This window comes from Hippoglossus hippoglossus, chromosome 13 (genome assembly GCF_009819705.1).
Source record: "Hippoglossus hippoglossus isolate fHipHip1 chromosome 13, fHipHip1.pri, whole genome shotgun sequence".
NCBI lineage: Eukaryota > Metazoa > Chordata > Actinopteri > Pleuronectiformes > Pleuronectidae > Hippoglossus > Hippoglossus hippoglossus.
In genome coordinates this window covers 10,710,416-10,735,739 of record NC_047163.1, presented here as the reverse complement: position 1 = coordinate 10,735,739, position 25,324 = coordinate 10,710,416, and the positions used below count along the sequence as shown (strand labels likewise).

Here is a 25,324-nt window from a genome sequence, read left to right as displayed (position 1 = left end):
TTGAAGTGTTTTTAAACTTGTCTTGTCGGGGACACATGACTTTTATTTAAATCTTAGAACAATTGAAATGTATTTTAAAGTCCTGATGACCGACAGCATTCGAAAGCAGCATGTTCCTATTTAGTTTTTTTTTTGCAAGGTGGCGCTGTTCTTTATTAAAATCACGCGCACATTTATACTTTTTTGCACATCGGAGTTGCCGTAGACGCGGAAGTAGTGTCGCACAAGCGGCCATCAGAGCTTCGGCGTGACATTCACCGGCTTGTAGGAGCTGTGGGATCTTGGGGTCGTGCTAAAGGAGGAATAAGACCACCCTTGGTCCGGCCGAGCTGTTTGTCACAATGAGAGTTTTAAAAGCGGGTCTGTGTTTGGCCAAAACGCATCTTTTGGCACCAAGAGGCGTCACTGTTAAGAAGGTAGAACTGAATTTGTACCAAGCTGAGTCCAGATCTGTGGAGTGGGTCGAGTATTGACCCTCTCTCTCTCTCTCTCTCTCTCTCTCTCTCTCTCTCTGTGTGTGTGTGTGTGTGTGTGTGTGTGTGTGTGTGTGTGTGTGTGTGTGTGTGTGTGTGTGTGTGTGTGTGTGTGTGTGTGTGTGTGTGTGTGTGTGTGTGTGTGTGTGTTGTTTCTCCAGGTGCTCATCAACAGCTGTCGGACATGCTCCTCCGGTGTCGTCCCCAACGAGATGATCCGCAACATCGGCATCTCCGCTCACATCGACTCGGGGAAGACCACCCTGACCGAGCGAGTGCTCTTCTACACGGGCAGGATAGCGGAGATTCACGAGGTGAGCGGCATGTCCGGTGTATGCATCATGTATCCAGGTTAACGGGTCACAATGTGCAGTACCGAGCTGTGGTCCCTCCTCTCTGCAGGTGAAGGGGAAGGACGGTGTTGGAGCCACCATGGACTCCATGGAGCTGGAGAGACAGAGAGGCATCACCATCCAGTCAGCTGCCACATTCACCATGTGGAAGAACCACAACATCAACATCATTGACACACCAGGTACTCAGAGTTCGACCCCCACCTGAGGCCTAATGGGACAGGAATGTGCTTTGTATCCCTGTTGATCAGCAGTTGAATGGTATTAAGTACATTTACTCAATTACTGTAACTGTAATTTTCAGATATCTAAACCTAACCTGAGTATTTCTATTGTACTCCATCTTTATTCTTCTATTCTACTACATTCCAGGAGGAAATACTGCACTTTTTACTCTACTACAGTCATCTGACAGATGTAGATATCAGTTATTAGTTAAGGTTTTACATACAACCAGAATTTCACTAAGTAGAGCGTTTACCTCCACCAAAGCCAAACAGTCCCCTTCATGAAACATTATGTAAATTCACTAGATCTGTGTTTTTATTTGGATCTGCATCAAACTTCTCACAATAGTAAATATCAGTCCCCTAAACATGTCAGATTTTTTTTCCCATCAAGATCCAAGATTTATACTCTGAGAAATCGAGGAAAATGTCAAGGCCCTGTCTCACAGTGTTAAAGAAAGTGGGGGAAAACTCCTGAATCTTCCCCCTGATTCCAGATCCACACTAAGGTTTAATGTGTTCATCCCTGACCCATAACACATCCTTCCACCAAGTTTTCGTTCAAATCCGTCCATTAGTTTTTATGTAATTCTGCCAAATAACAGACAAACAAACGCTGATGAAACATAAACCCTGAATGAACAAACATGACACAGCAGAGGCAGTGATATCATAACTTTTGTTCCTTAGTAAGGTACAAGCTCCAGACAACTGGATACTGCATTTCCCACAATGCAATTTGACAATATCTTTTCATAAGACTCCCTCTGCCTGGTAAATGTCTGTAAATCCAAATGCCCTCAGTTTGTGATGCAGCCTCTCAATTCAAAGCCTCCAAGCCCAACGTAAGATAACCATGATGATGACATCACTATGGTTAATTTCACAAACTTAAACTATTCACAAATGTTAATAGTACAGTACCAGTGAAAAGACCTTTTATTTAAATATTGTTTAAAATATTGACTTTAAAAAGTACTTATTCAAAAAGAGAATAGTTATAAATGGGTATTATGTGACTAAGACGTCAGATTTTCCACTGAATTGTTTTAGATCATAAAGAGGAAGCTAGAAAATGTTGTGCAAAACAAGGTAAAGGTTGATTCTCATGTCTTTTCTGGAAGGTCAGTGCCCTCACAGTCAACCATGTTGTGAAGGAAAACCATTTCTACATTATAATGAATGTGCAGTTGCTGTTAAATACACTTATTACGCAGTTAAATGCTGAGTATAAACGTGCTGCGGAGACTGCCCCCATTTCTCTTCTTGTTATTTGTCTTTTTAATGTTTAGTGGTGACAAAGAGTTCCTCAAAGATGCTTCAAAATGCTACAGAATGTAAAAAAAGAACAGAAGAAGTTACTGTAATGTAATAACGGAAGGAAATATAAGTCACTTCCATGCTTGTGATCAAAGTATGTTGTCGAAGAGACAAATAGACTTTAGTACACATCTCAAAGGTCTCACTCAGTCGTGTTTACTTTCCTGGATGTCTAAATGTCAACATGCGCTTTGTGCCGCCCAGGTCACGTGGACTTTACCATTGAAGTGGAGCGAGCGCTGCGTGTGCTGGACGGGGCCGTGCTGGTTCTGTGCGCCGTGGGAGGCGTTCAGTGCCAGACCCTGACCGTGAACAGACAGATGAAACGCTACAACGTGCCCTTCCTCACCTTCATCAACAAGCTGGACCGATCTGGTGCCAACCCCGTCCGAGCCCTGCAGCAGCTGAGGTAGAACATGAGACTGAGCTGGATGCTTGGATACAGAAACACGCCTGTTACACAACAGTTTTACACAGATCAGGGCGATAGTGTAACAGTATTAACATTGAGTAAGTAACATGGCTTTAATCATGAGCCACGTGAATATGTTTGGAAAAATCCCCAAATATCCCATATCATGATATTGCAGCAAAGATCCCAGATCAGACTGAAAATCTACATGTTTTCTCCAAAATACCATAAATAAACCTGACATCGATACAAGCAACTGTGGTTTTCACATTTTTGTATCTTTCCCCCCAGAACTAAACTGAACCACAACGCAGCCTTTGTGAGCATCCCCATTGGCCTGGAGGGAAACATTCGCGGCATCATTGACCTGGTACAGGAGCGGAGCATGTACTTTGAAGGACCATTTGGGTAAGAGATTCTCCACCGGTTCCTTTTCCATGAAGAAATCTGTTTCTATCTCACTATCATTTGATTTTTCTGTTTTTTAACAGCTAGCATAGTTTATTACCATGAATGAGAGTGTTAGAAGACAGACTTACTCTTGTTCTTGAGCAATATGAAACCAGCTCAAACTCTGTCTTCCTCCCTGCAGTCAAAATATCCGCTATGATGAGATCCCTGCTGAATTTCGTGCCGAGGCCACAGACCGGAGGCAGGAACTGGTGGAGTGTGTGGCCAACTCGGACGAAGTCTTGGGAGAGATGTTTTTGGAGGAAAAAATTCCCACCAATGAAGACTTGAAGGTTTGTGTCTTTCAAGAGCATTTGAAACCTTTGACATATGGTTGATTCATCTTAGTTTGAATAATTGTTATGTCCTGACTTTACAAGCAAACCAGACTCAGAGTCTGGGTCTGAAATCAATCGCTTCTCATTATATAGTCAGTAGTCTGTAAAGTGAGTTGGCCATTTTGTGGTGCTGTGCGAATGTTTAGTGAGAATTGCTACACACTACTTATTGGACGTATGGAATCCTAAAACAACCGATGGTCTATAACCTCGAAATATCTACCATAATGCATTGCGTTCACGCTGAATGGAAGAATAATATCAGTCAGATGTGAGGACAGAAAACCAAAGCAGCATGAAATTTATAACCTATTGCACAAATGTAAAAACACTGTGGAGACCTTTTCACTTTAAACCACAAATGTCAATCTGCAAGTGGCGCTAGAGGAAAGTCACTCTGTGCTATTTCAGTCTGCATCAGAGTGGTGGACCAAGTCACGCTGCTCGTGTGGCTAATAAAATATAATAATACAATGAGACATCTTTGACATCCAACTTTGATCAATTTGCGTTCAAAACAAGAGATTGCAAAAATGGACAAACAAAGGCTTCGAAAATCATTCATAATACCATCAATTACAAACTGGGACAAGAACTCTCTGTGTTTGACTGAAGAATAAAAATAAAACATTTAAAGCCTACAACTGTCCCTCAGTGTTTTGTCCCTGTGTTGTCCCGCAGGCTGCAATCCGCAGAGCCACGGTGCAGCGTCTCTTCAGCCCAGTGTTGGTGGGCACGGCGCTGAAAAACAAGGGGGTTCAGCCTCTGCTGGACGCTGTGCTGGATTACCTACCCAACCCCACTGAGGTCAAAAACTATGCTATCCTCAATGACGAGTGAGTGGGGGTGTCCATTTGTTTAAAGTGTCTGTTTAAATAGTAATAGTGGATGAAATTACATCTGATTTATTTTGACCAGTGAGTTTTTCATCATGTTAGAGATACTAATGAAACAACGAAGCTTCAAATGGACCCGGCAAGAGACGATGTAAAACCTTACGTTGGTCTGGCCTTCAAACTGGAGGTGAGAGATAAGTTTTGTCTCACGTCCTCTTAATAACTTCTTCATTTCTGCAGTTTTTTTCTCAACAGGAACGTCGCGTTCTCTCATGCTTTGTTGTTTCCTCTGGTTTCTCTCAACAACAGGCTGGAAGGTTCGGTCAGCTGACATATGTGCGGGTGTACCAGGGCTGTCTGAAGAAAGGAGAATACATCTACAACACACGCACCAGCAAAAGGGTCAGAGTTCAGAGGCTCGTGCGTCTCCACGCCAACCAGATGGAGGTGAGAATAAACCGGTGGGCGTCAGCGGACACAGTTTTCCATCTGTGGTTTTTTAAAAGTGAAATAGCATCAAAACATGATACGTCAAAACAGTCAGGTTCCTCTTTTTGGTTCCTGTCAAGTGTGAAGATAACGACCACATTTCCATCATGCATCAAGACATGAAATATCAACAAGATATTTTAAAGGGGACATAGCATGCCCATTTTACCACAAGTTGATATGGTTCCTTGGGGTCTTAATGAAATGTCTGTAACATACTTTGGTCAAAATACCACAAGGATCATATAAAACAGCACCCTTTTTACCCTGTATAAAACAGCCCTCCACAGAGTGACCTGTTTTGAGTGCCTGTTCCTTTAAATGCTAATGAGCCAGCTCCCCCCTCCCCCCCCATGATTTTAAACGATATAAATTACATATTTTATATGATATAAATTATCAAATATGCATCCCATACTTTGTATTCCCCTTCTGTTGTCCTGGAGTTTTAATTTTCCCAATCACATAATTAAATGTCCCCCTCTGCCCATCCACTACCAGCACACAAGCAGACAGACAGAGAGAGAAAGAGAGGGGTGGGGGGGGCTATGAAGACCATCATTTACCCCCGAACCCCGACATTCAACGGGTACAACAACAAGCGGAGAAAGCAGAATCGCGGGCTGACCTTATATATACAGTCTATGGGGCTGACCAGCGGAGAAATGCTCGTCCCGTGTGAACAGCCAGGCGGCTGCGTGCTGGAGAACGGCGCTGCGCTGCCTCGCAGCGGCGCTTCCGCGTCCGGTGTACCCCGGCGTAACTACTGTAACCCGGCGTACAGTAGAGCTGAACACTGCGGAAGTCTTCCACACAGCTGGCAGTGTGGAGGACCGCTGCGAGGCAGCGCAGCGCCGTTCTCAAGCGCGCAGCCGCCTGGCTGTTCACACGGGACGAGCATTTCTCCGCGCTGGTCAGCCCCATAGACTGTATATATAAGGTCAGCCCGCGATTCTGCTTTCTCCGCTTGTTGTTGTACCCGTTGAATGTCGGGGTTCGGGGGTTACAGTAGCGCTGAACACTGCGGAAGTCTTCCACACTGTTGGCTGTGTGGCGCTGACACAAATTCCAGCTCACGCACGGGAGAGCGAGCGGTCGCTCCCGAGCAGCTGCTGCAGCCTCCCAGTCCCAACGATCCAGACAAATGCCACATGTGAGTGAATCGCGGGCTGACCAGCGGAGAAATGCTCGTCCCGTGTGAACAGCCAGGCAGCTGCGTGCTTGGGAACGGCGCTGCGCTGCCTCGCAGCCTCCGGTGTAAACCCGGAAGTAACGAGTGTGGGGGGACGGGGGGGGGGGGCCAAGACCATGTAGGGAGACTTCCAGTTCCTTGTTACGACACAATACCCAGGAAGCGCAATCGAGTCGCTCAAGCATGACGTTTCTGACTTAGAGGAACTATAACAAAACGCGCGAGTGTTTTTTCCCCAGAGTTTTTGGGTTGGTAGACATGCCAGATACCCACATTAACCTGTAGAAGCACTAACAAAGTGGAATTTGCATGCTATGTCCCCTTTAAATGTTTATATATTTGCATTCACAAGCTCCTCGAAAGCTCCCATTGCCTGAGTTGTGAAGTCGTTTATCCAACTTTGGTGTGCTTTGAAGTTAACGTATGGAAGCTGATGTATAAATAACTTAAAACTTACTCTCTAGTTAACTGAGATCATCTGCAGCAAGTCTATTAGAGGTTCCCAACAACAGCAGAAAGAAAATCGAAGATGCAGCTTTTGTAAACTACGCTCCAAAGTTGTGGAACAGACTGCCACTAGATATCTATAGATAAGCTATTCCAGTAAACGTCTTTAAAAGAAAACGTAAAACATCTTGGCTTCAGCCGTTATAGATCTTGCACTTGGCCACACTCCTGTGCTTTTATAATTTGTATCACTTTCTTTCTTTTCAGTTTTTATGCATTTTTAAATTTAATTGTATGTCATTTTCTTTCCTGTTATGTTTCTTAAAATCTGTTCTCTTGTATGAATTACATTTTAACATGTTTTTATCAACATGTTTTTATCTATATTGTATGTAAAGCACTTTGAGCAGCATTTCTTGGATGAAAGATGCTATACAATAAAGATTATTATTAAAATATATGCTTGCTAATCATATAAACATACGTAAACCGTAAAAATTGGTCCCAGTTAGTTATGTTTATTGGGTAATAAGTGATGTCAGCAAATTTTGAACCAAAATGTTTGCTAACTTCCTGAGTTGCTCTGACTTTAGGTCTTGTTTAGTGAATTTTCTCAGGCGTGAACTAATTTCTCAGATTATTACGACATCACATGAAGGCATCAGTCCTGAAATTAAACTCTTGTCCTTTTTTATTTCCCTTCTTCTCTTTCCATCCCGGCTGTTTAAGGATGTGGATGAAGTGTATGCAGGAGATATTTGTGCCCTTTTTGGGATCGACTGTGCCAGTGGAGACACTTTCACATCCAGGACCAGCGCTAACCTCTCAATGGTGAGGAGCTTTAATGTGTTCACTGAACAAAAGATGGGTCAAAGAGTAAAAAGCTTGGGTTTGGATATTCTGTCTTTACTCAGTGATATAAACAGGATCTTGTGATCATTGTTAAACCACTTTGTGCCACAGGAGTCCATTCACATCCCAGAGCCTGTCATTTCCATGTCAATGAAGCCAGCAGTCAAGGTAAAAAAAGTCCTTCATTTCATCCATATGATCTGCAAAAATCTAACACTAGAGTCAAAGTAGCATCAACAACTCTTTTCTCTCTTGTATCTGTACAGAACGACCTGGACAAATTCTCCAAAGGCATCAACCGTTTCACCAGAGAGGATCCGACCTTCAGAGTTCATTACGACACCGAGAGCAAAGAAACCATCATCTCAGGAATGGGCGAGCTGCATCTGGAAATCTACTCGCAGGTACCGGGTCAGACAGTGTTGAGCTTAATGATGCACTGTTTAATAATGTCAGGGTAACTCAGTCGTGCTCTGAGGGTGCAGGTCATCCAGTGTTTTTCATTTTACTACAGACACTGGAGGTATTTAGTCTGTGAAAAGTCTGAACAACTCAACTCCGCTGGTTATAAACCTTCCTATGAGAAGTATTTTCCATTGTCTGTCTCCATCCCATAAAATAAATGTCAAGTCTGAATTATTGTGACTAACAAGACTCTTGCACCTCAAATCAAGTGCTACTGAGCTAAAATGAACAAACCTCAGAGAAATCAGACAAACATTTAAACAGTTGTTTTTTCTTATGCTTGAATAAAATGTTTTTCTGTAAATCTAATATATCTAACCTGCGTTTTCTGTGTGGCTTTGTCTTGGTTTGTTGTTTCAGAGGATGGAGAGGGAATACAACTGTCTCTGTGTGATGGGGAAACCCAAAGTGGCTTTCAGAGAGACAATCACCGGTGCTGTACCGTAAGTCCTGATCTCCTAATACACACATTTGTTTCCGGGTGGTCCTCTAGTTACTGTGAATGTGACATATTAGGACTTGTGGCACATCTGGCACAATTCACTTTGACTCACTGTTAAATTGATTTGAGTTCAGTGGTCAAAGGTCAAGGTGGCTTCAAAAAAGCCTCTTTAGCCTCTTGACTGTGATGTTTCAAGACTGCTTGAGTGAATTTCTTCAACTTTTGATCAGTTGTCACTTGGACTCAAAGATAGTGTTTGTGTTTCAGTTGTCAAAGGTAAATGTTACAGTGACCTTTATACGAATCTGGAATAAAAGTATGTAGAAATATGTGCACAGAAACTGCACTGGTTGGCGGAGGCATACAACCGCAGTCCGGAAATTCTAGGGGGCAAGAAAGCAGGCTACAGGTCAAGCTGATAGTGAGCGCCCTCTGCTGGATTGAGGTAAACTACTCTTGTCTGTGATGTGCTTCTGGTCTGTATATTTTAAATTTGAATGAGTCTTTAGAGATTGAATATGACTTTGTACACAGCTGGAAACTCAGCAATATCATTTATAAACCGTTTATTTTAGACAAAATAGAACCAACCAAAAGTACAGTGGAAAGATATCATGTCATCATTTGTGACATAAACTGAACTTTTCCTTGGTGGTAGTGTGACGACTGTCGGCAGGTTAGTTTTTGTTCTGGTTGGTTTCATGGTGATGACTTGGAAGAAGCTTCTCCATCTGCAACACTTTAACTCCCTCTGGAGGAGACCAGGTGAACAGCAGCTGCCAGTGAATGATCTCCTACAAATAACAGATACCAGATAATGAGACCGATTTTCACATCATAGCAGTTTAACACGAGACTCAGTGATGATCTTCTTCTGAAGTCATTGATGTTGAAGATGAAATTCATGCAAGATGCCTTTAATGCTGAAATTTGCTGCTTCATTAAGAGATTATTCTTAGAAACAAATGATCAATTTAGTTATGTATCAATGTTTTTGATTATTTGCTTAAATATATAGTTGTCTGAATGTAGATAAATTGATAGATTTAAATATTTGCTGATGATGAGAATAGTTGTAAGATACCTGGTAGATCATCTCATGCAGCAGTACGTGGTAGTCAAACTTCAGCTGGTCGTTCTCAGTTTTCTGCAGCAGACAAGTTAAAATATTAGAAACTGAGTCAAAAACAGAAATTACAGGCGAGAATGTTGCACCTCTGATGCACCTGATGACCAAATGTATTGAACAGATTGTGGAGAAGCTCTTTCTGTGCTCTACAGCTGAATATGAACAGTGCACTTTACCTTCATTGTAGATTTTGCCCTTTAAAGGAAGGAGAATTAGACAATTTATACATGTGTAGAAATTGATTTAAATAGTCAGACTGTTGTTTAATGCCTCAGAGACAGCCAATGGCCAATCCTGTTTCCATTACTGTTGTAAAGTGCTTTGATCAAAAAACAACAATTAACCCTCTTTACCGATGGAGCGTTCAACCTACCAGCTGTGTGATGTTGGCCACCTGAGCTATGTTGTACAGTGTGTTTTCAGTGGATTCATTCAGCATGATGAAGCTGGAGGCCACGGTGCCGAGGTGCCAGAAAGGCTCCATGTCCGGGTCGATGTGACCGTAGCTGTCTACAACAGGCGTTGGGTTAAAATTGTTAAACAGGAACACTGAGTTTAAACCACAATTTCAAACAGTGTTAAAATGCCCCAAAAGCTGCAGTTTGAGACAGTTGATGTGCAGTCACTGTGTTTGTGTGTTGAACAGTCGCATCATTACGCAGAGTTAGTTTTATTGTCCTCACCGGGTAAATTTGCCGACAGCAGACTTTGGTTCGTCTTGTATTTTTTGAACAAGGCCTCCTCTTCCGCTTTAGTGTTGGTTTTAGGGAGCTTCTTCAATGAGGCCTGGACCTGCGGGGGGCGCTGCTGCTCTCCCCTCAGAAATAAAACCTCTGCAGTGCATTTCTCTGTTTTCTGGATTAGTTTAAAAAAAAAAGTGTGATCCAGATGTTACCATGGCAACCAGTGAGTCAGCGTTGCATCACATTGATCCTCAAACCACTGAATGTTGGCCCCCTTTTTGTCAGTTTGATAAATATTGTCAAAACTGGTCGTACCTGATCACTCCAAAACCACATATTACACAACTGTGACCTCAAAACTTTAACTCCACCTTACAAAATACAGTTAATTTCCATAGCACAATGTGAATGCAGGACTATTAACTCTTAGAATGCTGAGGGTAAATGCAGGCAGCTAAACATAGATTTAATGTCTAACCTTATTTGAGAAATCAGTTTGAATGCAAAAACAGACACACAAACCCAAATAAGCACTAAAGTAAAGCTCACACTGGGTGGTCAAATGTTTTTAATGATCTGATCCAGACAATTCATATTTAGACCTCAGCAATGAGCGTGGCTCATGATCAAGGAGCAGCGTCACTCTCAAATTATAAAAAATAAAGGCTTATTTATGAAATCTACTTGAAGATGACATTCATTATTAAGACCTGGGGTCCAGATTAAATGCAACAAAACTTGGGGAAAAAAGGCACAAAAAATATAAACAGTTATGTAAAAATAGGTATATTAATGTCTCCCCAGCTGGGACTGGTCGGGTGTAGTGCAAAACCTAATATTTGATAAAACCAAGATGATCAAATTTTAAATAAATGTATTCCTAAGATTTATTAGGACAGATTCATATTACTTAAGACCAACTATTAACTCTGGGCTTTATCTAAAATCATGATGATCGCTGTCTAAAAATGTGATTAAAAGTTAAATAAGTCAAACCTACATTGCTGATGAAATCCTGCACTGAGATCTCCAGATTATACTTTCTTCCAGAGTCTGCCACATCCTGAAAGAGAAGTAAACCACAATCAGAACTTGGGATTCAGCTTTATTTTGTATTTAGATCAGTTTACATGCTGATTAGAATAAAGTTGTGTTCATATTTTCGTTGTAAAGTTCATCTGACCTCTGCGTATCCGCTGTGGACCCTGTTCAGGCCGATCACCCTGTATGGCGAGCCGTGTAGGGTGTTGAGGTAGTGTTGGACCACCTTGGCTGCCCGCTGAGCAGGGTAGTGATTGGCATTCAGCTCGCCAGTCGCCATCACATCCTCCAAAGTCTCCTCCGGCACTGACATGTCTTGCTGTTGTGGACAATGAGAGAAGCTGGTGTCGAGCAGGGACAGTCTTTGATCCTCAGCAGGGGTGGGGCTGTAGACTTGTGTTTAGATGAGAAACACCTCAGACTGAAGGAGAACATCCATCAAAGTGGAAAAGGAAACTAACGTAGATGGTGAAGAGTTGAGCAGCTCAGAAAAGCAGAAATGTGAATAGTAAATAACAGAGAGTCTGATCTTGCCTGTAACAGAAAGGCTGAGGCTCCCTGACAGTTACTTGTCAGGTGGAAAGTTTGATGTGTTCCTTGTTCTGAGTCAGCTGCTCCTCCTGCAACACGAAAGATGACTTCCTACTTCCACGGAACACGAGAGCTCTATGGGGATGGCCCCTGTTTAAAGAGACAGAGCTCTTTTCTTTTATAATATCTGCTTTACAGAACACGTAACAATGCAGGAGAATACACCTCTGAAAATGTTTTGAGCCGACTGTTTTATCAGTCGGATTTGCAGGAAAAATTTGACATGTTTTGCAATTAAATTCTAAAAAGAAATTCCTTGTCAAGAGTTTAATGCACTTGTTTTCAGAAACTCAGAAAGCCTGAGGGAATGTCCTCAAGTTTGGTACAAATATTCACTTGGAACCATTGGTCGTCAATGGTCCCAGTGACCTCACATAGCACATATTTTGTCTTGTGAAGGAATCCTGTGACATTTGGCTCGAACATTCACTTGGACTCAAGGATTAACTCACTTGATTTTTGTAGCCAAAGGTCACGGTGGCCTCACAAACTATGTTTATGATTTTCTTGAACGTGATATCTTAAGATCAGTGTGAGGGAATTTCTTCAAATTTCACTTGGACTCAAAGATGAACTGATTCGATTTTGGTGCCTGGAGGTCGAATTTCAAGGTCACAGTGACCTCATGTTGCTGTGAATGTGGCATATTAGGACTTCTGGCACATCTGGCACAATTCACTTTGACTCACTGATAAATTGATTCGAGTTCAGTGGTCAAAGGTCAAGGTGGCTTCAAAAAAGCCTCTTTAGCCTCTTGACTGTGATATTTCAAGACTGCTTGAGTGACTTTGTTCAACTTTTGATCAGTTGTCACTTGGACTCAAAGATATTGTTTATGTTTCAGTTGTCAAAGGTAAGTGTTACAGTGACCTTTATACGAATCTGGAATAAAAGTATGTAGAAATATGTGCACAGAAACTGCACTGGTTGGCGGAGGCATACAACCGCAGACCGGAAATTCTAGGGGGCAAGAAAGCAGGCTACAGGTCAAGCTGATAGTGAGCGTCCTCTGCTGGATTGAGGTAAACCACTCTTGACTATGATGTGCTTCTGGTCTGTATATTTTAAATATGAATGAGTCTTCAGAGATTGAATATGACTTTGTACACAGTTGGAAACTCAGCAATATCATTTATAAACCGTTTATTTTAGACAAAATAGAACCAACCAAAAGTACAGTGGAAAGATATCATGTCATCATTTGTGACCCCTGAAATAAACTGAACTTTTCCTTGGTGGTAATGTGACGACTGTCGGCAGGTTAGTTTTTGTTCTGGGGGGTTTCATAGTGATGACTGTTAGGAAGCTGCTCCATCTGCAGCACTTTAACTCCCTCTGGAGGAGACCAGGTGAACAGCAGCTTCCAGTGAATGATCTCCTACAAATAACAGACACCAGATAATGAGACTGATTTTCACATCATAGCAGTTTAACACAAGACTCAGTGTTGAAGATGAAATTCATGCAAGATGCCTTTAATGCTGGAATTTGCGGCTTCATTAAGATTATTCTTAGAAGCAAATTATCAGTTTAGTTATGTATCAATGTTTTTTCTGTTCCATCTTGTACCACGAATTATTTGCTTAGATATATAGTTGTCTGTATGTAGATACATTAATAGATTTAAATATTTGCTCATGATGAGAATAGTTGTAAGATACCTGGGAGATCATCTCATGCAGCAGAACGTGGTAGTCAAACTTCAGCTGGTCGTTCTCAATTTTCTGCAGCAGACGAGGAAAAATATTAGAAACTGAGTCAAAAAACAGACATTACAGGTGAAATGCACCTGATGACCAAATGTATTGAACAGATTGTGGAGAAGCTCTTTCTGTGCTCTACAGCTGAATATGAACAGTGCACTTTACATTCATTGTAGATTTTGCCCTTTAAAAAAGGAGAATTAGACAATTTATACATGTGTAGAAATTGATTTAAATAGTCAGACCGTTTTTTCTTACGCCTCAGGGACAGCCAATGGCATTTTTTTGTGCTGTCTATCCGTACATACGTTTATAGACGTCTGTCCCATTGTGAATATTAAATGTCAATGCCTTGATTGAGTTTCCTTAAATTTGCATTGTGCACTGGGACTTAAAGAAACTGATCGGATTTTGGTGGTTGAACACCAGTCGTCAATATATTGATAATTCACAATTCACCCCAAAAAAAATACTGAAGTTGCATATGTTATGAAACGAGTTGGGGAAAACAATGTGTGTAGACTGAAACTGCATTGGTTGGCAGAGCTGCACAATTGAAGGAGTTAGGGGTAATTTTAGTTAATATGTGAAATCAGGTGGTTTTCAGATAAACATTGTAAAAAATCCTGTTTCCATTAATATTGTAAAGTGCTTTGATCAAAAAACAACAATTAACCCTCTTTACCGATGGAGCGTTCAACCTACCAGCTGTGTGATGTTGGCCACCTGAGCCATGTTGTACAGTGTGTTTTCAGTGGATTCATTCAGCATGATGAAGCTGGAGGCCACGGTGCCGAGGTGCCAGAAAGGCTCCATGTCCGGGTCGATGTGACCGTAGCTGTCTACAACAGGCGTTGGGTTAAAATTGTTAAACAGGAACACTGAGTTTAAACCACAATTTCAAACAGTGTTAAAATGCCCCAAAAGCTGCAGTTTGAGACAGTTGATGTGCAGTCACTGTGTTTGTGTGTTGAACAGTCGCATCATTATGCAGAGTTAGTTTTATTGTCCTCACCGGGTAAATTTGCCAACAGCAGACTTTGGTTCGTCTTGTATTTTTTGAACAAGGCCTCCTCTTCCGCTTTAGTGTTGGTTTTAGGGAGCTCCTCCAATGAGGCCTGGACCTGCGGGGGGCGCTGCTGCTCTCCCATCGGAAACAAAACCTCTGCAGTGCATTTCTCTGTTTTCTGGATTAGTTAAAAAATCAGGTTTGATAAGAAGGAAGCAGTGAAGAGTGTACAGAGGAAAAGGTGTGGTCCAGATGTTACCATGGCAACCAGTGAGTCAGCGTTGCACCACACTGATCCTCATACCATTGAATGTTGGCCTCCTTTTTGTCAGTTTGATAAATAGTCAAAACTCCAAAACCACATATTACACAACTGTGACCTCAAAACTTTAACTCAACCTTACAAAATACAGTTAATTTCCATTAGCACAATGTGAATGCAGGACTATTAACTCTTAGAATGCTGAGGGTAAATGCAGGCAGCTAAACATAGATTTAATGTCTAACCTTATTTGAGAAATCAGTTTCAATTAAAAACAGACACACAAACCCAAATAAGCACTAAAGTAAAGCTCACACTGGGTGGTCAAATGTTTTTAATGATCTGATCCAGACAATTCATATTTAGACCTCAGCAATGAGCGTGGCTCATGATCAAGGAGCAGCGTCACTCTCAAATCATAAAAAATAAAGGCTTATTTATGAAATCTACTTGAAGATGACATTAATTATTAAGACCTGGGGTCCAGATAAAATGCAACACAACTTGGGGAAAAAAGGCACAAAAAATATAAACAGTTATGTAAAAATAGGTATATTAATGTCTCCCCAGCTGGGACTGGTCGTGTGTAGTGCAAAACCTAATATTTGATAAAACCAAGATGATCAAATTTTAAATAAATGTATTCCTAAGATTTCTTAGGACAGATTCATATTACTTAACACTAACTATTAACTCTGGGCTTTATCTAAAATCATGATGATCGCTGTTTTAAAATGTGATTAAAAGTTAAATAAGTCAAACTTACATTGCTGATGAAGTCCTGCACTGAGATCTCCAGATTATACTTTCTTCCAGAGTCTGCCACATCCTGAAAGAGAAGTAAACCTCAATCAGAACTTGGGATTCAGCTTTATTTTGTATTTAGATCAGTTTACATGCTGATTAGAATAAAGTTGTGTTCATATTTTCGTTGTAAAGTTCATCTGACCTCTGCGTATCCGCTGTGGACCCTGTTCAGGCCGATCACCCTGTATGGCGAGCCGTGTAGGGTGTTGAGGTAGTGTTGGACCACCTTGGCTGCCCGCTGAGCAGGGTAGTGATTGGCATTCAGCTCGCCAGTCGCCATCACATCCTCCAAAGTCTCCTCCGGCTCCGACACGTTTTGCTGTCGTGGACAATGAGAGAAGAAATAATGAAGAGAAGAGAAGCTGGTGACGAGCAGGGACAGACTTTGGCCCTCAGCAGGGTGGAGCTGTAGACTTGTGTTTACATAAGAAACGCCTCAGACAGAAGGAGAACATCCATCAAAGTGGAAAAGGAAGCTAACGTAGATGGCGAAGAGTTGAGCAGCTCAGAAATGTGAATAGTAAATAACAGAGAGTCTGATCTTGCCTGTAACAGAAAAGCTGAGGCTCCCTGAGTTATTTGTCAGGTGGAAAGTTTGATGTGTTCCTTGTTCTGAGTCAGCTGCTCTTCCTCCTGCAACATGAAAGATTACTTCCTACTTCCTCTGACACCAGAGCTCTGTGGGGACGGCCCCTGTTTAAAGAGACAGAGCTCTTTTCTTTTATATTACCTGCTTTACAGAATCTGCAGCAATGTAAGAGAATACACCTCTGAAAATGTTTTGAGCCGAATGGATTGATAAGTCGGATTTGCAGCAACAATTTTGAATGTTTTGCAATTAAATTATAAAAATAAAATTCCTTGTCAAGAGTTTAATGCATTTGATTTCAGACACTGTTCATTTAACTTTACAAAAACAAAATGATGTTCTAGTATAGTTCATTTCTAATGTGTTTTGTTGTTATATAGACAAATGCATTAAGTGCCACATTTCAAAATAAAATGACCCAAAAAAAGCTGATTTCTCAATTGGCTGAATAAAACCAATTGAGGAATCAGCTTTAAATCTCATTGGAAGGAGATTCCATTGAGATATCCTTCAGTCCTTTTAAATATGCTTGATTTCTCCGATCAACGTCTCTGCATAATTTGTGGTTATCTGTCCAGTAGTTTTTTTGTGTTATCTTGCTTCCAACCAAACATGACCTCCTTGGCAGAGGGTAATCAAACAATAACTGATTAATACCTGTATTCCTTTTTTATCTTAACAAACACAAATAAATAGGTTCAAACGTGACACATTGTCACCCTGCTTCAATTAATGGATATTTGATCTCCTTTCCTGTAGGTTTGACTTCACCCATAAGAAGCAGAGTGGTGGCTCTGGACAGTACGGTAAAGTTATCGGGGTCCTGGAGCCTCTGGAGCCAGAACATTTCACCAAGCTGGAATTTGACGACCAGACCGTCGGCACGAACGTCCCGAAGCAGCTTGTGCCTGCCGTCGAAAAGGTGTGTGCTAATTTTACTCACTTTAATGTGGTCACAGTCACCTATGTAGTTGTGAAATGACTAAGTTATGTAACCAAAGCTGTATTTTCAAAATTTTGTTTTCATCTTCTCTTGTCATTGTTGCCAAATTTTTTCCCATCATGCCTCAGGGCTTCCGGGAGGCCTGTGAGAAGGGACCCCTGAGCGGGCACAAGATCTCAGGAGTCCGATTCCTCCTGGAGGACGGAGCTCATCACATGGTCGACTCCAATGAGATCTCCTTCATCCGTGCAGGAGAGGGCGCTGTAAAGCAAGGTGCGCCTTCAGTTTCTTGAGATGAGACCTCTTGTCATTTTATTTAAAAAAGGTCCAGTGTGTAAGATTTAGGTTAAAGGGATCTTTTTGGCAGAAATGCAATTTTAAATAATTCTAGTGATGTTTTCACTAGTGTTTTTCATCTAAATTGTAGGAATAGTTTTTTTCTTTAGCCTAGAATGGGCCCTTTATATTTAAATACTTTATATTTACATCGGGAGCGCGTCCTCTCTGCGAAGGCTGCCATGTTTTTTACATTAGCCCAAACTGGACAAACTAAACACCTTTTGAGTTTATGACAATGTAAGATGACCACAGGTTCTTCCATGTTTGGAAGGGGAGGGTGAGGGATACTCAGCTGCAACATGCAACTTCACCACTAGATGTCACCAAATCCTACACTGAACCTTTTAATTCTGGGTTTTCTTCATCTGTATTGTCGTCGGTGTATTCTAATGTTTCGTTCAATCTCGTCTCCACAGCGATGGAAAAGGCCAAAACGACCATCCTGGAGCCAATCATGTCTGTGGAAGTAGTAGCACCTCAGGAGTTTCAGGGAGTAGTGATTTCTGGTGTAAACCGTCGTCATGGTGTCATCACAGGACAGGACGGGGCGGAGGGATACTTCACTCTGTACGCTGATGTGAGTCCAGTTTGTCCAGTTTGTCCAGTTCACATGCACCAACTATCCTCAGTCTTTATCATCCTTCACCACCGTTTGTACCTGATTACCTTTGGCCTGGTTCTCTCAACAGATTCCACTGAACGACATGTTTGGCTACGCGACAGAACTACGCTCCAGCACTGAAGTAAGTTCAAACTAAACGCAAATTTTCACACCTGAAAGCCTGAACCAACTTTCATGTCTTTGATCCAGTTAGTTTCACATCGTAATTTATGGAGCGCATGAAATATGTTTGTGTGTCCTGTGTCATCACCTGCGTGTGCTGCGTTTACCTTTACTTGACATTGGTTGGTAGACTGACATGCATCTGATATCGGCGACTTTAGGTTTGGTTTAGTGAAGAGGATAATGAGAACTGTGTGTTCAAGCTTTTTCAAAAACAAAGTCAGAAAATACTTATCTTACAGTTTTGTTATTGTATCGGTTATCAAGCTTTAAAAGAACCAGACAGGAGGAGACTCAGATTAGTGAGTCATTATGTTGATCTGCTCCCCTCAGCTGGATTTAAGCAGCTGTGTGAGGACACAGAGTTTGTATTGAGAAGTCTGACGTCATTTATATCATTGTTTATCCAGGGGAAAGGCGAGTACACCATGGACTTCAGCAGATACCAGCCCTGCCTGCCGGCCACACAAGAAGAGCTCATCCACAAATACTTAGAGGCCACAGGACAGCTGCCTGCCAAGAAGAACAAGTGGAAGAACTGAAGACTCTCTGTTCGTTCAGTTGGACTTTTGACACCCATCCCGTCTTTTGACACATTATCTGCCCAGCATCAAGCGAGACTTGACAATATGGCTTTAAATCAGTGGAGCCAAACAAAACTGTGACGTTTGTTTTGCAGTTAAAGACAAAATCCCTCCTGATAATTGACCCCTGTGAAACACATAATGTATTTATTACTTGTAATTTAGCACAGTTTGACCTCTCGTCTCTGCAGTCCATTGTTAAGGTGGTGATTGGTGAGGAAAGCTCAGTGTCGACTTGAGCTTGTAATGGCTTTTGTACAATGTACAGAATGGTTGCGATGTAGTAATACGTGCAGATAAAGATAAATATCCTTCTTTTAAAGTGTAGTTTTGTTTTCTGTGCAGATTATCAGTTAGTGGAAAACATTAATTAAGCAACATCCTGAGTTTAACTGCAGATTCCTCACATGTGCAATGCAAGTGATAAGCTCCGAAAAACATTAGAAATCAAAACCTGCAAAAAGAAACACAGCTACTCACTAAGACCAGTCAGGTATCAGTGCGTCACTTCCTTCTCACCTGTCCAACAATCTCTGTTTCCTCTGAAGTCTCTGGGACACTGTTGGAATGAGCCAACACGTCGTCCGCTGAGGCAGCTTCAGGTCTGATCGTCACATTAGGGCTCCCGGTTACCCCCGTTAACAAAGCCAGAAATACAATGATCGTCAAACCCATCATAGTACGCTGTAAAACAAACGCTCGAGGAAAGGAAATGCCCTCTTCTGTGAGAGAATCCGAGCGAGGAAATGTCCTCCTGTCAGCGTGGCGTTATATAAAGAGGAGGAGGAGGAGGAGGGGCAGCAGTGAGGAAAGATCCTGTTGCTGTTTTCCTGCCACGATCTGTTCATCTTTTTTTTATTTATGTCTTAGCAAAACAATGCGACTCACTCAAGCTGTCAGCCTCCAAGTAAAGGAACAGTTATCTCATTACAGCTGCTGCTCATGACGCAGGTCGAGTTAATGTGCTGATGAGCTGCAGCCTCGTTCTGGCTCCACATTGTGTTTCTGAAGCCTAATGAACACGTCCTGGGAATTTGAGTTAGTTAAAGCACAAATTCTTCAAAAGTCAAGACCTAAAAGAAGAACAGGACTCAGAAGAGCGCCATGGCTGAACCAGCTTACACATGACTGTCAGGTTCCTGACTTAGAATGCATTTATATAAGGAAAAGAAAGTTATCTGATAACAAAAGAAATATTTATTTGCCATTTAAAAAAAAGTAGTTCAAGAAAGTCTGGGCCCCTTATTCTGCATCCACACGAATATGTAGTGGGTTCTCTCCAGACCCCATGGGATCCGAAAAACAAACAAACCAACGGTCAGTGTCAAAAACTTTGTCCTTGATGGACATAATAATTCTGTCCAGTTGAGCTAAGCAACATCAAGACGACAGCTAAAACAAAGTAAGCGTGACATAAGACATAGACGACAGAAGATTCCCCCACAGAATTTGCCATGTTCTCAAATCTACGTCTACTTTGTAAAAACCAAGATCATGTTTATTTTCATCCTGTTTTAAAAACTTTGTGAACAATGTGTTGTGTGTTTCTTTTTGATGAACCAAGAATATTACCAGTGGAAACACCATTTATCTTAGTGCTTCACAAAAAAATCCCTCCACAGGGTCAAATAAGAACAGCTGGATCTTGCAGTGTCATTGTTTTGTTGACTATCGCGTGCCCGCGCCCCCCCCCCTGTTTAGCTCAGAGACGTTTGTCTGAGTTCAGTTGATAAGTGATGAGAGGAAGAGGAAACTGCAGAGAGAGAGAGACAAGTGCCCTGGGACTCTTCAAACTGCTGATGAGGTGGATAACACTTTCACAGATATGGTGGATGTTGTTTTGCACAGCGGTGACTGACAGTCTATTCTGCTCTAGTTTTCCTGTTAAATAACTTTACCTCCATTCTGAATCATTATTAAGGCTGAAATTAAGGATTATTTCATTGTTGATTAATGTGGAAATTATTTTCACAGTCGCTGTTTCTTATGGTCTAAAGTGAAATGTATAAACGTCAGGTTTTGTCTCAGCAAAGTCCAAAACCCAAAGATGTTCGGTTTACAACAGATCCTCATAGTGGCGACACTTTATTTATTTTTCAGCCCCTGTCTCTCGCCAGCGTGGAGACGTTTTTCGGTTTGTCCGTCTGTCATTCTGCCTGTCCCATGCTTTTGAACACGATATTTCAAGAATGTCTTGAGGGAATATTTCAAATTTGGCAGAAATGTTCACTGAGACTAACGAATTAACTGATTAAAGTTCAAAGGTAACGTTGGCCTCGTAAGTCTGTAAATACATTGTATGTAGCCTTTCTAGTCCGTTGATCAGATAATTGATAAATTGTCTAAGGATTTCCACCTTAATCACGTAATTCTCCTGTGATGGAAATTCATCTTGAGATTTGAAATAATGAAATTCTCAGACTGGAGTTGCCTTTGAGTCTTTATAATAGTAAACTCTGCAGAGGTTACACAACAAGCACGGGTGCTCAAAATGGAACTGGCCGCAAGTTCACAAAAGCCAGAACTTATACAAAGAGGCGTTTCATAAAACATAATATGAAAAAAGACATGAAAGACATGAGATCATCTGTGTCTGTCCGTCCGCTGTAGCAGTTGGAAGAAAAACATCACCAAATAAGGGCATGCACCCTGTTGATCAAGGTCATAGCAGTGAGACACCACCAAGTAAGGGTTCCATCCTGTCAGGTAGACAGTATCACAGCAGTTAGACACCTGGTCAGGGGGATTTCCAATACCTTAGACACTGGTCAGTTGAATTTTCCACTACACTTCCCCCTTTGATCATCAATAAAAATATGATCACTAACGAAAAATAATCAAGAAACATCATAATCAACATCATAATCATAGAAGAATATCGACGAGTCTTCAACCCTGGCACTTTGCGCACAGACAGGGTCACATCCACCATGGAGAGGTTCTAGAACATACGATGCATGGTGGGGAGGTGCAATAGGTAGCCGCTGCTGTTTTTGTGGAAAGAAAAAAAAAGTTCTTTTCCTGTGATTGAGCAAGCATTTGAAATGAAAAATGGAAGGAAATCAGGTCAAACAACATCATCATCTCATTAACCATTATCAAAAGTTAATATACTGTATAGATTGGCAAAAGTAACTCATATTAAAATGTAATAAAACGTTAAATGTCAACATACAGTATATTTGAGGTTGAAAATATGCAGTAAAAACTTTTTAAATTCTTGCTAGGAAGTAAAAATGTATTAAGGATGTACAAACTTCATAAAGTAACTCACATCAACCTAAAAAATTCACAGAGATTCAAATTAAAGCATCATAAAATATGAAGTTGAAAGGATAATTGCAGTAGCTGTTTTTGTCTAGTGAAATCATTAAGAAAACACATAAGCAAGCTGGGGGGAGAAAATAACATTAAAAAACCCTAAAATTGAGTATCGTCAGAAGAATCATCTGTGCTGTCAGTGTCCAGGTAGGGAGGGATGGGGAATAAGTTACGGATCAAGGGGACCTGAATCACTTCTCTTGTGTCTAGTCAAATTTGCATGTGCTGGATGGTTCTGAGAGGACACTGTAGGAAAAGAGGAGTTTGTTAGATCATCAGAGACTTTTACAGGAGTGCGTCTAGACAGAATAATGTGCAAAATAATAGTAGAGGAGATCATGGGTAACACGTATAGCGAGCCTCTCAGGCCAGACAACCCTGGATGTCGAAACGGATGCCATGGCCGTGGCCTGTCCATGGTCTCAGTTGTCAGGCAGATTTCTTGTGTGTTGTGGCAGAACGCTCGTGTGGTTAATCATACAACACTCTTGGTGCTTCTCAACCTGTGGAAGTATCAGTGTGTGTGCTTTGAGTTGAAGGCGTCAGCTGGTCAGATGGAGCTGGTACTCGTTTGCAGTGGCTGGCGTGGATCCAGGTGGCTCTTTCAGCAACTTTCACTGCTGTGTGGGTTGTGAGCAGTACCTGGTAGGGCCCTTGCCACCTGTTTCCTGATGTCTGAAAGAGAAGAAGTCAGAGCAATAGGACACCATATCATGATCACACAAGTCTGTGGATGGAAGCGGAGAAGACGGAGGATCCACACCAATGTGGGGTTCGTTTTCTCATCCTCATGTACATCAGCACCAGAGGCAGGACTTTTGTCGATGCAAGACCTGTGCCTTCACAGCACTTTGCAAGTTTAGTTTTGAGTGTGCCGTTCTCTCGTTCCACAGCTCCACCACTGGCTGGATGATATGCACAGTGTGTTCGCACATCCATAGTTAGATGAGAACCGAGTTGTTTGACAGCTTCGTTTACGAAGTGTCTGCCATTGTCACTGGAAATTCTGCTAGGAATTCCCCATTGTGGAATAATGTCTCTTAACAATGCAAAATGGCAGACAGAAGATCTGTGATGAGACCGTGGTGTGCTATCTTTTTACCAGAAGATGTGAGGAAGTTTCTGTGTTGCCAAAGGGCGCCAAAATCATGAGTTACACCGAACGCATATCTGGAGTCAGTGTAGACTGTGAGTGTTTTACCAGTAGCCAATTTGCATGCTTCCGTGAGTGCGATGAGCTCTGCTGCCTGTGCTGAGAGGTGATGAGGAAGAGAACTCGAGAGGAGCACTTCGTTATCTGAACAAACAGAAAAACCAACACAGTTAGTACCAGAGACAGGGTCACGTGAGGCGGACCCATCGACATACAGAATCAAGTCAGAGTTAGAAAGAGGTTCGTCAGAGAGGTCAAGACGTGGGGAACACTGGACTTGAAGTTCAGCCACACAGTTGTGTTCTTCCCCGTCATCCGGAAGCGGAAGAAGTGTGGCTGGGTTCAAAGTTGAACAGCGTTTCACTGTGATGTTGGGCATGTCAAGAAGAACAGTGTGATACCTCAACCAGCGAGCAGCAGAAAGATGTGAGGTCTTCTGTTCTGTAAGAATGAGAGACACAGCATGAGGAACAAGGAGTGTCAAGTCAGAGTAACCTACTATGTCTCGTGAGGCAAGGACGGCTTTTTTTTCACAGGCGGCCACTGCACGCAAACAACGTGGAAGGCCAGCTGCCACCGGATCAAGTTCGGCGGAGAAGTAGGCGACAGGGCGATATTTGTCACCATGAGACTGAAGGAAGACGGAAGTCATGCAGCGGTCTCTCTCATCCACAGCCTGAACAAAAGGTTTGTCAGGGTTAGGGAGAGCAAGAGTGGGAGTTTGCTGCAGCGTCTTCTTCAGTGTGACAAATGCCTCGTCTGCCTCGTGAGTCCAAACGACACGTTCGTGAGGAGTGAGTGATTTGCCATGGTACAGAGCACCTAAAGGGGCTTCAAGAAGAGCAAAGTCAGGAATGAACGTTCTACAGAAAGAGCATGTGACGATGAATGACATGAGTTGTTTCTTCGTCAAGGGTTTAGGCATGTTAACAATAGCTTCTACTCTCTTATCAGACAGGGATTTGCCATCTTTGGTGACGACATGACCCAGAAATGTGACAGTTTGTTGAACAAACTAGTTTGCTGAGGCTGACATTATGGCCCTCACGAGCCAGATGTCTCAGCAAAGCGATCGTATCTGTTTCACATTGCTCCTGTGTGGGACTGGCAACTAGTAGATCATCAACATACTGCAAGAGAACTGAACCCAGAATGAGGATGAGGGATTCAAGACTGTTCCTGAGAGCCTGATTGTATAATGATGGAGATTCACAGTAGCCTTGACATAGGCGTGTGAACGTGTAGGCCTTGTTTTCAAAATGAAAAGCTAACCAGTACTGGCTGTCCCTGTGGACAGGAACACAAAAAAAAAAAGCATTGGATAAGTCTACAACCGAAAACCACACTGCATTAGACGGAATTTGGGAAAGCAGCGTGTATGGGTCGGGAACAATATGCGATCAAGCAATTACAGCATCATTCACAGCCTTCAGATCCTGCACAAACCGCCACTCAGTAGGTTGACCTTTGTCTCTGATCTTCTTAACTGGGAACAGTGGAGTGCGGACCGCTGAATCAGGGCAGGGGACAATTACACCAGCCTGCAAAAATGATTCAAAAACAGGACGTATCCCCTCCACTGCTTCCTGTCTGAGTGGATATTGTTGTTTACATGGCCTATAATCAGATTTTGGAGTGATTTTGACTGGATCACAGTTTCTGATGAGGCCCACATAATATTTGTCCTTTGCCCACAGTGTTTCAGGCAGATCTGAAAGTAAAGGCGAAACATCAGAGGGGTTGGACAACATTGCATAAGAATGAAGGTGATTTTCAGTCACAGCTAATGAGCGTGTGGCTGGAGAACAGAAGGTTGGATACATTTTTAGATCAAATGCACTCAGACTTGGTGAATACATTACGTCAGGCGTCGTTGTGGGTTGCCAATCAACGGCAGCCTGGCATGATCTGACAAATGGGCCTAAGTCTTGCCACTGGTCATTATGGGACTTGGAGAGCGAGATGTGAGGGCTGGAATTCGAGACGCGAAACAGTGCCATCTGTTGGTCAGTGAGTGAGACGGAAGCTGCACTTCTGGAAACAGACCAAAAAATATTGGACACTTTTCAGAGAATCATCAGGAAAAGGCA

General features: G+C 42.1%; 3 protein-coding genes across 4 annotated transcripts; 1 reads left to right on the top strand and 2 right to left on the bottom strand.

The window, feature by feature from the left end:
• The first annotated feature begins 187 nt into the window (after positions 1-187).
• gfm1 (G elongation factor, mitochondrial 1) lies at positions 188-19,082 on the top strand. The gene is made up of 18 exons (XM_034603718.1): positions 188-416; positions 635-787; positions 876-1,008; positions 2,578-2,782; positions 3,077-3,193; positions 3,378-3,528; positions 4,255-4,409; positions 4,512-4,596; positions 4,719-4,856; positions 7,267-7,368; positions 7,501-7,557; positions 7,656-7,793; positions 8,215-8,297; positions 16,870-17,032; positions 17,182-17,326; positions 17,809-17,969; positions 18,082-18,135; positions 18,587-19,082. Exons 1-18 carry the CDS (start codon positions 342-344, stop codon positions 18,716-18,718), a joined length of 2,247 nt encoding a protein of 748 aa, XP_034459609.1. The 5' UTR covers positions 188-341; the 3' UTR covers positions 18,719-19,082.
• Positions 8,959-11,818, bottom strand: LOC117772527 (latexin-like). Its single transcript, XM_034603723.1, has 7 exons — positions 11,684-11,818; positions 11,292-11,468; positions 11,109-11,171; positions 10,109-10,280; positions 9,799-9,935; positions 9,381-9,443; positions 8,959-9,090 (listed from the first exon to the last, which is right to left on the bottom strand). The coding sequence occupies exons 2-7, from the start codon at positions 11,460-11,462 to the stop codon at positions 8,974-8,976; spliced, it is 723 nt and encodes a 240-aa protein (XP_034459614.1). The 5' UTR covers positions 11,463-11,468; positions 11,684-11,818; the 3' UTR covers positions 8,959-8,973.
• On the bottom strand, positions 12,867-20,169 carry lxn (latexin). Of its 2 annotated transcripts, none has more exons than XM_034603721.1 (7): positions 19,280-20,169; positions 15,664-15,840; positions 15,481-15,543; positions 14,459-14,630; positions 14,149-14,285; positions 13,402-13,464; positions 12,867-13,118 (listed from the first exon to the last, which is right to left on the bottom strand). In XM_034603721.1, the coding sequence occupies exons 1-7, from the start codon at positions 19,436-19,438 to the stop codon at positions 13,002-13,004; spliced, it is 888 nt and encodes a 295-aa protein (XP_034459612.1). In that variant the 5' UTR covers positions 19,439-20,169; the 3' UTR covers positions 12,867-13,001. The 2 variants fall into 2 exon arrangements, with proteins under 2 accessions (XP_034459612.1, XP_034459613.1); XM_034603722.1 differs by lacking the exon at positions 19,280-20,169 and adding an exon at positions 16,068-16,161 and having other exon boundaries at positions 12,881-13,118.
• Positions 20,170-25,324: the final 5,155 nt, after the last annotated feature.

What these genes read in the sequence shown, in the direction of transcription:
- lxn (XM_034603721.1), bottom strand. Translation starts at nt 19,438, where the DNA reads ATGATGGGTTTGACGATCATTGTATTTCTGGCTTTGTTAACGGGGGTA. An exon ending in TGCAGGACTTCATCAGCAAT is followed by an intron (nt 14,631 to 15,480) that starts GTAAGTTTGACT and finishes TAACTAATCCAG; the next exon opens with AAAACAGAGAAATGCACTGC. An exon ending in GCTGTTGGCAAATTTACCCG is followed by an intron (nt 14,286 to 14,458) that starts GTGAGGACAATA and finishes CGCCTGTTGTAG; the next exon opens with ACAGCTACGGTCACATCGAC.
- LOC117772527 (XM_034603723.1), bottom strand. Translation starts at nt 11,462, where the DNA reads ATGTCAGTGCCGGAGGAGACTTTGGAGGATGTGATGGCGACTGGCGAG. An exon ending in TGCAGGATTTCATCAGCAAT is followed by an intron (nt 10,281 to 11,108) that starts GTAGGTTTGACT and finishes AAACTAATCCAG; the next exon opens with AAAACAGAGAAATGCACTGC. An exon ending in TGGCCAACATCACACAGCTG is followed by an intron (nt 9,444 to 9,798) that starts GTAGGTTGAACG and finishes TGTCTGCTGCAG; the next exon opens with AAAACTGAGAACGACCAGCT.
- gfm1 (XM_034603718.1), top strand. Translation starts at nt 342, where the DNA reads ATGAGAGTTTTAAAAGCGGGTCTGTGTTTGGCCAAAACGCATCTTTTG. An exon ending in ACAATCACCGGTGCTGTACC is followed by an intron (nt 8,298 to 16,869) that starts GTAAGTCCTGAT and finishes CCTTTCCTGTAG; the next exon opens with GTTTGACTTCACCCATAAGA. An exon ending in AACTACGCTCCAGCACTGAA is followed by an intron (nt 18,136 to 18,586) that starts GTAAGTTCAAAC and finishes TTGTTTATCCAG; the next exon opens with GGGAAAGGCGAGTACACCAT.